This window comes from Stenella coeruleoalba (assembly GCF_951394435.1).
Source record: "Stenella coeruleoalba genome assembly, chromosome: 1".
Classification (NCBI taxonomy): Eukaryota; Metazoa; Chordata; class Mammalia; order Artiodactyla; family Delphinidae; genus Stenella; species Stenella coeruleoalba.
This window is the reverse complement of record NC_137169.1, coordinates 140,200,259-140,214,563: the sequence shown is the minus strand read 5'-3', so window position 1 is coordinate 140,214,563 and position 14,305 is coordinate 140,200,259. Positions and strand designations below refer to the sequence as shown.

General features: G+C 39.4%; 1 protein-coding gene across 1 annotated transcript in view; it reads right to left on the bottom strand.

The window, feature by feature from the left end:
- Window positions 1-14,200, bottom strand: part of RRP15 (ribosomal RNA processing 15 homolog) — a 48,064-nt gene extending 33,864 nt beyond the window's left edge. Inside the window, exons 1-2 of the mRNA XM_079939493.1 lie at window positions 13,971-14,200; window positions 1,100-1,374 (exon numbers count right to left, since the gene is read on the bottom strand). Coding sequence (XP_079795619.1) covers window positions 1,100-1,374; window positions 13,971-14,178 — 483 coding nt within the window. The 5' untranslated portion in view covers window positions 14,179-14,200. The remainder of the gene's footprint in view (window positions 1-1,099; window positions 1,375-13,970) is intronic.
- Window positions 14,201-14,305: the final 105 nt, after the last annotated feature.

Genomic DNA, 14,305 nt, shown 5'->3' with positions numbered 1-14,305 from the left:
CTCGTTTCTGTTGGCTTCAAAATGCTGTTCTCTCATTGGAACATGAGGACTACAGGTAATTAAGGATTAAAGCCTCTTCTAGCTTTTGCCAGATAGAAAACAAAGATTCAAATTTTCAGTTGAAAAGCTATCAGTAAGATTTAGAGATAAAACTGATCTTAAATAAACTACAATGAGAATATCGAATTAATAAAAGAGCGGTTGTTTCTAAGAGCAACACTTGAAAAGTTCCATCTTTATATAGCCTCTTACAGAGAGCCAACCAGTATTAGGAACAAAGAAAACATTCATCTTGAAACAAGATAAGGGGATGGTGAACTTAAAAGGAAATAAATGCCATTGAAATCTATTTTTCTTTCATTTTTACCTATAACATAACTCTTGGAAATGAGTACTTTTATATTGTCAGTATGATTGTAGAAAGTTATTTTTCTCTCATTAAAAAATACCTATTTCAGTAACCAAATATTTTTAGACCCAGAAATACCTCATCGGGGATATAAAACCTTATTATTGTTTCTCTATCTCCTCTGTAATACACAACAGCAAACTTAAGTCCAACTTTTGGCCTTTCCCTTTCATTAGTAGGCGGCACTAGTCTAACTTCTTCCACCAGTGGTTTAACAAAAGGTACCAGGAACTCAAGTTTATCCAACAGTGAAACAGTTTGTTTTCAGAACTGCAACCAACCCCTGACAATGACATCATCAAAGATTTATACCATAAAACAGATTCTGAGCAAAAAGTAACTAACATGATTCTATTAGTTTAGAATTAGTAAAGTTAGTATCTGGACAGCTAAGTTGAATAAGATACTCAAACCCAGGAGTCACTGTCACATGTATAACTACTTGATTTTAAAAGGATAAATTTCCTTGGCGTTTACATTTCTATTGCTTTGCTTAGATGAACAAAAAGTGAACATGCTCAACAGAATGATTCAGACTAGATTTCTGAACACAACCTTGGTTATGCACCCTCACGTAAAACGCAAGTTACAAACTGTAATGTTAGTTGGACAAACACTGCAGGGAGCAATCTGGTGCAGATAAGAACTAGACTAGACAACCTAATCTACAGAACAACTGGTAGGACACACCTGTTTTCTTTTCTCTAGTCTCTCTTGCTTTAACTTCTCTTTTTCCTTTTCCAGCTCCTTGTTTTTGACCAGAATGGCGGGTTTACTTTTAGGAGTCTTCTTGTTAAGGATTTTAGCCATGGCATCTGCCCAGCCCACATTAGTTCCAACGCTAGCTTCTACAGCATTTTCACTGCCATCGTCACAGGGCTCAGCTTCATCCTCATTGTCAGCTTCTACTGCTTCTTCACCAGAGGAAAAGTGATCCTTTTCCGATCCACAGCTTCCTACAGAACCTAAGAGTAGAAACAAATTAAACTTTAAAACCAGAGGCAGACCTTGGCAAGGCCACGGTAAGACCCCGGGGGCCCTTCCTAAGGCTAACGGTTCTCCATCAGTCTTCATTCTTGCAAGGGGAGACTTTTCCGAGTCCCACAGCTGCAGTAATAGCGGAGAATGGCAGGACCCTCCATCCTACTGCCATCCTCCCCCAAAGACCTGGCCCAGCCATGTGGACGGGGAGGCCGCAGTGGCTTCAGCACCGAGGACCCAGGGAGTAGAAAAAAATCCAACAGCCCCACCACGTCTTGTCATCAAGGTGGTGACAGACGCTGACATGGTGCCAGTGCAGAGTGTGTTCAAATCCCCAGGCTTTGTGTCATTAAACTACTTGAAATGACTAATGAAGGTTACTTTAAAAACAAATAACAACAAAAACTTTAATCTGTCAAGAAAATGGTATAGTGATCCCATGGCACAGAGAAGTCAGATTAAGTTCTCTGAGGGCTTTGGCCCAGATGTTTAAAATTCTGAATTTGTGTGCAGAAAAATCTAAAACCCAACTTCCTTTTATAGAATCTGCATATGACATTAATCAATTGGGGTGTTTCAACATTTCTGAAAAATAATCTAATGAAGTGATATGTGCCCAGGGTTTGACTGCACTGCTGGGTGACTGAGTGAAAATATCAAGTTCTGGGTTGAGGATACAAATTCGTATACTATTGAATTTTCTATTCAGAACCACCAAAACAAGCATATACAGGTTACCAGCAAACTATGTCATCATGTAAGATTCAAATGGCTGGGATCAGAGGAGTGGCCTAAACAACAATCCAGTTGGTGACCTTACTCAAAAATCAACTTGCCAAGAAGCTCTGGGTACTTTTAAGTTTTGCAGCCTGTCTCAAATTCTAAAGCTCACTGTACTTAAACAACAAGAACACAAGCGCCAGCACAGTGTGTGGGTAACTATATGATCCAGAGCCTTCTGAAGAGCTTCTGCTTTGCTCTTCAGAAACCCATGGAACTATTAGGAAATACTTCAAAAGTAGTTTTATATCAGCTTATGGCTACAATCAAAGTGAAAGGAACTGAATGTGTAGTCAGCTCTTCAATTCTGGGTGATCCTCCCTAAACTCTTGACTTTAAGCCATGAATTAAGAGAACTGCTGAAAAGACCTGACTTTTAGCTAGTCATCATTATATTTGCTTTTTGGTATTACTTTTGCATAAAACTTTTTTTTTTTTTTCCTCGCGGGCCTCTCACTGTTGTGGCCTCTCCCGTTGCGGAGCGCAGGCTCTGGACGCACAGGCTCAGAGGCCATGGCTCACGGGCCCAGCCGCTCCGCGGCATGTGGGATCTTCCCGGACCGGGGCACGAACCCGTGTCCCCTGCATTGGCAGGCGGACTCTCAACAACTGCACCACCAGGGAAGCCCCAATACCTTTATTTTTTAATTGTTGAGAATTCATGAAATAAAAGGATGGAAAACTAAACATTTAACATATTGAAACTAAACTTGTAACATATTAGAAAAAAGCAAATAAATATAAAACAAAACATTTTATACACATATAAAAATGAGCCTCAAGCATAGGAGTAAAAAATGAAGTATCTTTGGGCTTCCCTGGTGGCGCAGTGGTTGCGAGTCCGCCTGCCAATGCAGGGGACACGGGTTCGTGCCCCGGTCCGGGAAGATCCCACATGCCGCGGAGCGGCTGGGCCCGTGAGCCATGGCCGCTGAGCCTGCGCGTCCGGAGCCTGTGCTCTGCAACGGGAGAGGCCATAACAGTGAGAGGCCCGCGTACCACAAAAAAAAAAAAAAAATGAAGTATCTTCAAAAAATTAACAGAACAATACATAAACTAGAGTTGAACACAGAGAGCAAAATAATACTTTGTATTTTTAAAAACCATGATCTTAAAACATAAAGTATGTTAATGGTATCAAAAATATTAAAGGAAATGATAAAGAAGCAAGAATCACTAATAATTCTACTGCCTTAATGTGCTGCATATTTCTTAATAAAGAGAAAGAATTTTTTTAAAGAGAAATTAATTTGCCACATATTTAATTTGAAGCTTCCTCTGTATCCTGTACGCTGGGCAAATTTAAGAAATCTGAGAACATGACTAGGATTTGATATGCAAATGTAAGGTGATATAAGAAATCTTACTGCCTGCAATATAAGAAAAAGTATCTAAATTTTGCCAAACAAAAGCTGAAAGCACTATCATTCAATGAAAATCTGAGTTTCTGCTATATACCAGATTCCAGAGTCACATTATTTTTCCCCCAGAAGCATCTCCTAGGATCAGTGTTCCCTGGGAAGTGGGTTGAGAAACAAAGTTTGGAGAACATATTTAGCTGAAAAACATATATGTTAATATCGCATATGTTTATTCCTCAGTCAGCAGCACTAGACAGGCACGAATAACAAAATAAACAATTCTTTGAAAAGTACTTCTTCTAAGTAAGCATTTACCCAAATGTAAAGAGGCACAACAGCTTAAAAGTTTGTGTCAATGAAGAATCTCTGAGTGATTAAAAGCAGAAGTCTTTACTAGCTCCTGGTAAAATGTCAAAACTACAATACTGACATCTAGTGTTTTGTCCTGATGAATTCACACACAAATTGCAGCGAATTTCAGTTTCACCTACACTGTAAAGGCAGCCAAATGTAAGCCACTCCAATTTCTCCATTTCTAAACCCTGGCTATTTTTCTTTGGTGTGTTTCTCATCCAGCCTGACTACCACAACATGCATGTGATGGACACAATAAATCCATGACGTTTTATAACACCATTTCATACCACCTGCACTTACCCCACCAATTAAAAAAAAAAAATCCCAGAATAATTTACTGAAGTCATAATTTTTATTTTATTATTTTTTTAAGAAGCTCCAGCTCAGAAGTTTTTAGTCACGCATTCACTGCCGATGGAAATGATGATATTTTATATAAATTTAAAATGCCACTGTAATGAGGTCTTCCAGCATACTAAAAAACAGGATTTACTTCTAGGATACCAAAGATAATCACTATGCAAATCAGAAAATAGAACTGGTCCTTAAAAATTTACTGTAGCCTATGAGGACGAGATTTTTTGAATTGACCATGAACTGATATTTAAAAGAAGTTAAGTGGATGTAGATAAGCAAAAAATTCCTTTGAAGTTGTGTGTGTTATTTTAAACATTAACCCTAATTCTGCATTCTATTTTAAAAATCTGGAAATTAAGGAAGGGCTACAAAGAATGCTTATTGGAAGTAATAACTCAAGGTTCCAACAGAACTTTCTGCATTCATGGAAATGTTCTATTATCAGAGCTGCCCACTAGCCACCAGCCACAAGAGCCTACTGAGTACTTCAAATGTGGCTAGTACAGCTGAGTCACTGAATTTTTAACTTTATTTAATTTTAGTTATTTCAAATTTAAAGTGACTAGTGGCTATCATATTGGACAGGGCAGGGTTAGACCTCTGAGATAATGAGGTAGACACAGGCATTTCTCCATCTCTTGCTGCCTTTTCCCCAAACTTCCACCAGCCTTTCAAACTTGCCATCTGTCCCTGATCCCAGATAGATGGTTAGCTGCTGGCAGAAAAGTGAGCTATTTACCTTAGCCTTTGGGATAAAGTTTTTAAAGAAGACTGGGATAAAGTTTTTAAAGAAGACTCGCAGTCCTTCAATATTTACCAAGAATCGTGAATGAAGACGAAGGAAGGCGAAAATGAAAAATCAAATTCTCCTCGAAGAAGCCAGATGTTTAGTAGGATATATAAATTAGTTAAAACCGATAGTAAAATTTGGTTTTACAATCTGTAAAATTTGTAAGTGTTCTTCTAAAAGAAAAACAATGAAGAAAAGGGTGATTGTTTAGGGGTATCTTTTACAAAGATGATTTCAAGTTGTTTCTTAAAAGTAAAGCAAGAGTTTGAATGACAAGAGAAGGAAAAAGGCCAAAGAAATAAGTTTCTACAATGAGGCCAACTGAAAGAGGCAGGGGGCAAGATCACTGAATCTAGAACCAAAAACATCCTAGATTTGAGTCAATGCTCTGTATTAAAATTAAAACTATTACTGTAATCATCATTATTATTGACATTCCAGGCAGAAGAAACCAGCATGTCCAAAAGCATGGGTATGTTGAAGAAGGTAAGATATTTATAAAATAACAAGAAGTTCACACTGGCTGAAACTGGAGATTTGGGGATTGGACGGTAAGAATTGGGTATGAAAAGCTGGTTGCTTTACATAAATAAGCTGGCCTGATTTATCATACAAGAAATAAAATATACATCAAGCCCCAAGTTCTGCACTATAGGTGTGTACTTCCAGTAAGTGGCCAAACTGCTAGTGCTTTTTTCTCTTACCACCTACCTCAAGTCCTTACTTTTAAAAAAGTTTCTCTATTGGATTAAGAAGGTTGTTCTTTTAAAATACAAATATCATCTGGGAGCATTAAGGCTATTGGTTAACCTTGATATTACTTCACACCTTTAGAATTTACTCTAAATCAAACAGAACTCTCATAAAAATTTGACTGAGATCAGCTAGCAGTGGCTAAAGAGTAAAGACACAGAACTCAGGCTGCCTGATTCAATCGTATCTCCAGACAGAAATCTATGTAACTTTTCTGAAGGTTTTTATGTTCTCAACCTTAATTTCCTTGTCTGTACAAATGGCAATAAAATAGTATCTACTTCATCGGGTTTTGTGATAATTAAATGAGTTAATATATACAAAGTTCTTGAAGAATGCCTAGCCCATAGTAAATGTTTACATGTCAATTACACACCACACACAGGACACAAACAACGTGGCTGTGGAGAAGAGAGGAACAAAGAAGAAATAACGGGTGGCTGGAATCTACAGGACATGTGAGGTGCTGAATGGGAAGCTTTAGATGATCAGTTACAGCACAGGGGTTAAGAGCTCAGATTATAAAATTAGGCAGACTTGGCGCTATGTCCTGTTTCCATTACTTCCTACCAGGATAATCTTGGGCAGGTAACCTAATCCCTGTGTCTCTGTAAAATGGGAATAAAAACAGTACCTACCTCACTGGGTTGTTATGATGATTAAATAACACATGAAAAGCACTTAGCACAGCCCTGGCACATAGTAGGCACTAAAGAGATGACAGTAACCAGAAGACAGACAAAGGTACTAAGAACCTGGGAGCCAGAGCAGGGGGGAATCCCAAAAGCTTTAAAAAGGATGCCAAAAAACTGCGGGGAAGGGGGAATAAATTTTCCTTCCACTATAATTCTACCCACCGTCTTGGCTATCGTCTATAACCCATGCACCAGGCGTTCATGGTGAGAAGCCACCTTTGACTCTATTTCAGAAGTGGTCGATGTCTCCATCCTACACCTTTCCGAGCACTCTAAAACATGTGTTTAGGGCTAGGTGCTATTTAAAACACTTTTTATGCGTTATCATTTAATCCTCACAATACTCTCTGAGTTGCCATTATTCTATTTACAAAGGGAACGGTTCTCAAGCTTAAAAAAATGGCCAAAGTCACGAAGTTAATAAGGTAGGATGACAGGGCTGTTGATTTCTAAGGCACTACAAAGCTTTGAATCAAAGATTCAGCTCAGACTAATGTGTACTGAACTAATGCAGAAAGTATTCACAAAATAGCTTAATAAAGCTTGAATTAAAAAGGAATTTCTCTCTAGGCCACAGGTAACAGAACAGCCACTGCTTGCGCCCATTCTCATTCCGCCCCTAGCTATGCAGAGCTCTACAAAACTACTGCTCCCCACTCCAGGTTTAAATCATCTGTTCCGATCGATCATGTCACGTGATCTTTCCTGCCCATTAGTACTTAATTTAGAATATTCAAAACTGATACTTGAAAACGTTTTTAAAAAGCATTTACCTCTTAAAAAAAAAAAAGGAAGTTACCCCAGGTTTCCATAAAAATAACCAAAAATAAAATGAAAGTTCTACCACAGGACAAACTATCGGATGTGATTACTGTGTGCTATCTGGGCAAGCCAGAGCAGACAGAGCCTGGAAGTAGTCTGTTTCCTGAGTCTGTCCTATAAACTGCTAAACCACTCAAGTAGGACTATGATATACTTCATTTCTTAGGCATGTTCCTCCTTTGCTATTTAAGTAACTTAAACGATGAAGGAGGCTATAAGCTACAGTTTGATGAAAAGCCCATTTATCTGCTAGGTTATCACATCTTGAATACTGTTTTGTAGTTTATCAAAAATGAAGGGATAGCTCCTCGGATCTTCTAAACCGATTGTTATCAAGTCTTGTGTTAGAAGTATATGGCCATTTTTCAAGTATGTAACCAGATAATTCAGAAAAAAATGAAATTACCATTCCTCTCTACTAGTTTATAGGCATATGGACACAGTCTGTGAGGGAGGGGTCAATCACTTCATGGCACTGGACCAAGGCTTTTCTCACTTGGGTTGATTCACTGACTACAGAGCTTTTTTTTTTTTTTTTTAATAAAGACTATTAGTTTAAGAAGCAAGTAGGTATTGTGTCTAAACCTCCAACAGTGCATAAATTCCATAAATCTGAGTAGGTCAATGATAACTCAGAGGTAGAGGTTATCATACTCTTCTTTATAACACGTGATATCATCACCAGTGTTCTCATTTTTTTCACGATTTACTGACTGGGAAGGCTAGGTGTACCTTTGTTTTTTATTTAGACTACAAACTTAAGAGCCAAGTACACATTGTATCTAAACCTCCAACAAGGTATCAATTCAATAAATCTGAGTAGTTCCAGGTTAACTCACTTAGGCGTGGCATCCTCTCCTTTATAATGCTTGACATTTATGTGTTACTCGAATGTTGACTACGGCATTTTACCTTTCAAATACCTCTGATTCGTGATCATCCGCAATTTTACTATGACCAGATTTCAAACCCTACTGAAGAGTATTACAATTTACCAAAACTTCAGCCTGAATCATTTTGCTATCATTCAAGTTTATATTACATACAACTTCTGTTAATTTTTAACTTCAGCTAAAAATACCTGGTACATGAGAAAAGAGTGTAAAAATCACATTAAGGGAGTTTTCCAATTTATAATAAATGGATATTGAGTACTACACCATGTTTCTTATGCCAAGTTCTGAGACACAGCTGTAACCAAAGGTTTCAAGGTCTCTCCCCACTGAACTAGGAAACTTCTGCAAAGTCTGACAAATAATACTTAAGAGGTTTACATTCATAAATGCACAATTTTCTACCTTTCTTAAACAATGTGTCAAAAGAAGTTAAAGCCAGAAGATAAAAAATAAAGTTAAAACAACACATGGGTTATACCTGTGTGTTTTCTATGGAATTTAAGTAGCATCTTGCTAAAGGAAGTTGCTTTCAAATGTTGATATAAGGCACATTTCTATCAATTTTTATGAACCAATTAAAATTCAAAGATAAGTCTCTAGTCTCTAATTCAACTTCCTGATAAAATGAGCTGGTACACTTTAATAATAAGTCTATAATTTGCTGATTCCTCATGTGTCTGAAGTCAGCTTCAATCGTCTGCCTTTATAATCTCTCAGAATCCATTCTCTATAAATTTTTGATAACTTAATAGTTCTGCCAAGGCCACATGTACACAAATATCTGAACTAGAAAAGCTGTTTCCATGGTTCACTTTTTTCCAGAAATATCTGATTTCACAAGAGGAAAAAAATCAACTTCTTATATTAAATAGCAAATTCTGAGTTAAACCAAAGGAAAACGTCCCATCCAAAGGACCTACATTACTGAATTTATTAAATAAAAGGCCCTTTATTATTTATGTCTATTGAAGAGATACATTCTAAATCCTGAAAGAAACAGCAGAGGGAGACAACTAAGTAGAAATCTAAAGGACACAGAGAAGCTGGTTACGAGAAAGTGAAGAAAAAATAGCAGCTACTAGGACAGCATAAGCATGGCTAGGAGGGAGGAGAGCAAATGTGTTCACGGAACGAGGAGTTCAGAAACTGTGACACTAGCGAGCTGGGGGGCGACAAGGTGTGAGCCTTGAGGAGTAAGCAGCCGTCAGATCGTGGAGGCTGGGTATGCAGACTACCACCAGTTCACAATGATATAGTCCATCCTCCTCATTCACTGGCTTCTGTATTTGGGAAAATGAAATTATGAATTCAGCCTTGCAAATATATATATATATTTTAATATCTTTATTGGGGTATAATTGCTTTACAATGGTGTGTTAGTTTCTGCTTTATAACAAAGTGAATCAGTTATACATATACATATGTTCCCATATCTCTTCCCTCTTGCATCTCCCTCCCTCCCACCCTCCCTATCCCACCCCCCCATCCCACCCCTCCAGGCGGTCACAAAGCACCAAGCTCATCTCCCTGTGCTATGCAACTGCTTCCCACTAGCTATCTACCTTATGTTTGGTAGTGTATATATGTCCATGCCTCTCTCTCGCTGTCACAGCTCACCCTTCCCCCTCGCCATATCCTCAAGTCCGTTCTCTAGGTCTGTGTCTTTATTCCTGTCTTACCCCTAGGTTCTTCATGACATTTTTTAAGGTCTGTGTCTTTATTCCTGTCCAGCCTTGCAAATATTAAGTGTGAGGTATCTATGGAACAACTAAGCATAGACAACCCATAGTTGTCAAAATCACTATTATTAATCCTGAATTTTACCACAAATACATGACTAAATGATTAGATTATGGAGTAAGAAAGACAGAATTAAGAGACAACATCCTGCAACTATGGACTGAACAGTTTTCCATTGGGAGGCACAATGGAAACAGTATCTCCAAGCCTCTGTCTCCGCATCTGTAAAACAGAAACGCCACCAGCTACCTTGCAGGGTTACCAGAGGAAATTCTAATCTTTTTTCTGGAGAAAGCTCCAGCTTATAAATATCACGGTTATCAAGGGCTGGAAGGCTTATTGGGTGGTCAAGAGATGGGACTAGCAGTTTTGTTAGATCCGAAAAAATGTCATGATCATTAACCCAAATATTTATGAGTAGGTGCCTTGTGCCAAACATTAAATGCTTTACATGTATGAGCTCATTGAACCTTTGCAAAAATCCTGAGGAGACACTTATCACCTCCATTTTAGGGATGAGGAAACTGAGGCAGGTCACAGTAAATAAGCAGCACAAACACAGGTGCCTCTTATACAACTGAGTAAAAGTGATCATTCATTTCTAGAGATAATACATGGATATTAGGAGAAAAGAAGGAAGGCTGGAATAAGTGAGGAAGGAATGAAGACTACACAGTTAAAAACAGCGGAAGGAATGCTACAGAAATCTGACCACAAAAACACCCCTTAGTGATGGAACCTCCCTGAGTGGAAGAAAAATCTGTCTCAACACCAAGGTTTCCTCATACCCAATCTTTCTTAAGATTCTATGCCCTTGCTCTTTTGCTCTTTTACTTTCCGGAGAGCTTTTTTTTTTTTTTTTTTTGATCATCTCTATCCTCCTGGTTCCTCAACCATATCAGCGGAGTTAGGGGTCAGAGTAAAGGCTCTAGAGCAAACTTCAGTAATGGTCGTGTCATTTACCAACTTGTTTATCAGCTTGTGCATTGGGGGAGCAAGATAAAACCTCTCTGTGTCTCAGTTTCTTATAAGTAAAATGAGGATAATAATAACCTTGTCTCACACGGTTGTTGTCAGAATTAAAGTGATACATAGGGAGCTTAGAAGAGTACCTAAGCTAATATTATTGTTATTATTAACTAATTCCTCTAACAGTATAGTACACCCCAAATTTATGATGCTACAAGTTTATTTGGAAGTTGGTTATCTGGAAAATTGAATGCTTTCCTTCTGAAACACATTTCAAGTGGGGACTTTCTCTCTGTCTACCCTGTACTTTGCCAGTGCAATCCCTGAAAGAGTTTTGCAATTGCCTGATTGTTCTGGCTCTCTATGGCAGTCACCATACAGTTAGCAGTGATGTTTATAAAGATGTGCCGCCCTCTTGCTTAAAAGGTCTCAAGTGCTCCGTACTGCCTACAAATAGAGAATCCTATTTCCTTCATATGGCAAACAAGGTCCTTCACAATCTGGCTTTATCCTCTGTTCCTAGTCTCAGTGACTCCTCTGAAGAGCTAGAGCCACAGCCAACAATTCATCTCAACCTAACCAGCCATGAGTTTTAAGAAGCTGCATGCCACTGTATGTGCTTTTCCTATGTCTGAGAAAACTGTCCTCTCCACCCCCAGACTTAGAAAACTACGGCTTCGATGAAATGACACCTTACTTATCCATATTCATTCAGCAAGAAAACATACTTAGTACCAAAATGTGTAAGGAAGGCCTTATGAAAATAAAGATACATAAGACATCGTTCCAGCACTTGAACTTATATCCAAAAGGAGAGAGACACGTTAAAATAAAATAATAATACAGTACATTGTAAGTAATATGTATAAGATAGAAGGAAGCAACGCCTACGCTGGGTTCTATAGGATATGGATTTCTCTGTCTCCATCCTTACCATTTTTAAATGGACCAGGATCATGGTAACTATAACCTTTATAATGAGCTCTTAATAATACTCAATACATTGTATTACAGTCCTGTGTTTAATATCTATCTTCCCAAAGACTAATTCTAGGGCAGGAATTTACTCATCCTTTGTATCCTCAACACCCAGAGGGTGACCAGAATACAGAAGAACATAATTGTTCATTGAACTGAATTGAATAATAAGGTCTCTATATTAGCCAAAAGCCTTCATAACCCAAAATGTAATTGAACTATAATAGCAAGAGAACCCTAGAACCTAATATTTACAGTAATGCACTGAGAAGTCAGGACAGCTCTAACTTGAAATTATCCAGTACTTGAATAGAGAAATCTACTTTCCACCTAAATCTGTAAGCAATACTGATATTCTGCTCCAAATGCAGTAGTATTTCTTTCTCTGACAACCCCACAGGAACCAGTCTATTGAGTTCAAAAAATATTGGGAGGGCTTTCCTTGGTGGCGCAGTGGTTGAGAGTCCGCCTGCCTGCCGATGCAGGGGACACGGGTTCGTGCCCCGGTCCGGGAAGATCCCACATGCCGCGGAGTGGCTGGGCCCGTGAGCCATGGCCGCTGAGCCTGCGCATCCGGAGCCTGTGCTCCTCAACGGGAGAGGCCACAACAGTGAGAGGCCCGTGTACAGCAAAATATATATATATATATATATATATATATATATATTGGGAGGTGTTCCAATCCCTGCTCAATGAATAGTCTGTTTTCCTTAACTCCTTTGGCAGGAGATAAGGATTCCAATTACCTAGGGACTGCAGTAGTATATGACAGTTTCTTCTTCTTAGTCCTGGAAGTCGAGGTTTATTCACTTATTTACTTAAATAGCTGCGAAGGATCCACAACACGGCAGGCACTGTCTTAGGCACTGGGGACAGATCAGTCTCTCCTCTTATGGAACTTACATTCCGGCTCGGAGACACACACAGCAAATATACAATATGTCAGAGGGTTTGAGAAATGCTGAGGAAAATAAAGCAGGGTAGTAACTCAAAAAGTGAAGGCAGGGAGACACGGAGAAGAGTAGTGGTGTACATTAGATAGGGCGGTCAGGGACGAGTCTCGCAGACAAGGCACTGAATCAGAGACTGAAGGAGTGAGCAAGAGAGAGAGCCATGCAAGCATCTGAAAAGTGTTCTAGGCAGTGAAACCAGCAAGTGCAGAACCCATGGTGTGAGAGTTATGCTTAACATGTATAACAAACCACAGGATATCAATGTGGCTAGTAAGGGGCAGAGCAGAGGGGCAGATGATGAGAGAGATGCCTGAACTAGATCATACACAGGCTAAGGACTTTGTATGTTATTCTGAGATGGGTAGCCACTGGCTCATCTTGAGCAGATAACTGACATGATCTGAGGTACATTATAAAAGAATAGGTCTGGCTGTTACAAAGCTCTAGACAGTTCAAAGGAGCAATCACTGGCAGTAGTAAGTCAGGGGTCGTCTGCGACCCCTTTAACCTAAGAAGCTAGTGCCAAGAACGATGGTAAAGAGTAGAAGCATGGACACATCATGGTTGAAAGCCTTAAAATATATTTCCTTCCTTTCAATAGCAAACGTCTCTGAGAGAGAGAGTTATCAACTGCTACTTTTATTTATTCTACTTTAACCACCTACTCTTCTTTCATTTACTATCTCATCTCTAACTCCCCAACAGATGCACGCACCTACCGCACAAGAAAATTCAAGTATACCATCCGTCTTCCTCTTCCGGCCTTTTGCTCCTTGCTCCATATGAGAACTAACTCATTCTTGTAATTCCAAATATCCCCCTTCCTTTCGTCCCTTGCTACTATAAGCTTCGTTTTGCTGCTATAAGAAGGAGCAGTTTCATCTGTTTTAATTAATTACAGTGACGATAAAAATGTCTAATAAAAGAACTTGGAAACTTTAACACGCAACAGGGACCCTTCCCTGAACACCACTTTCCCAAGCCTTCTCAAGGAGCCAAAGTCGCCCCTTCGCCGTCCTGAGGAGACGAAATTCGGGCGGCTAGCGGCAAATGCATTCGCATCCCCTGCTTCCCGCAAACTCATGACGGCCTTTCCTCTGAGCAGCCAAACTCAGCCCTAGTACGTTACCTTCATTATCCGTAGCATCTTTGTCCTTATCTTCCAGCTCCGATGCTGCAGCCGGGGATATCATTTTCATCTTCCCCTTCTTCTTTAGTGAATTTTTCAGCTTTTTCCCCGCACTCACACGTGACTCTCGAACGGCCGCGGCCATGATTCCTAACCGGAAGCGTTCCGTGAGCGTTGCGTCCGGCTGTAACACAAAGGACTTCGGCATCTAGTTCCGGTGATACAAGGTTCCGGGGCGGTGCCATTTAGCCGGGAGTTCTCGGGCTGGAGGCTCACAATATGGATTGGATAGAGGACTGATTGGTTGTCTTTACGTGCTATCTGCTCCAGTAAAA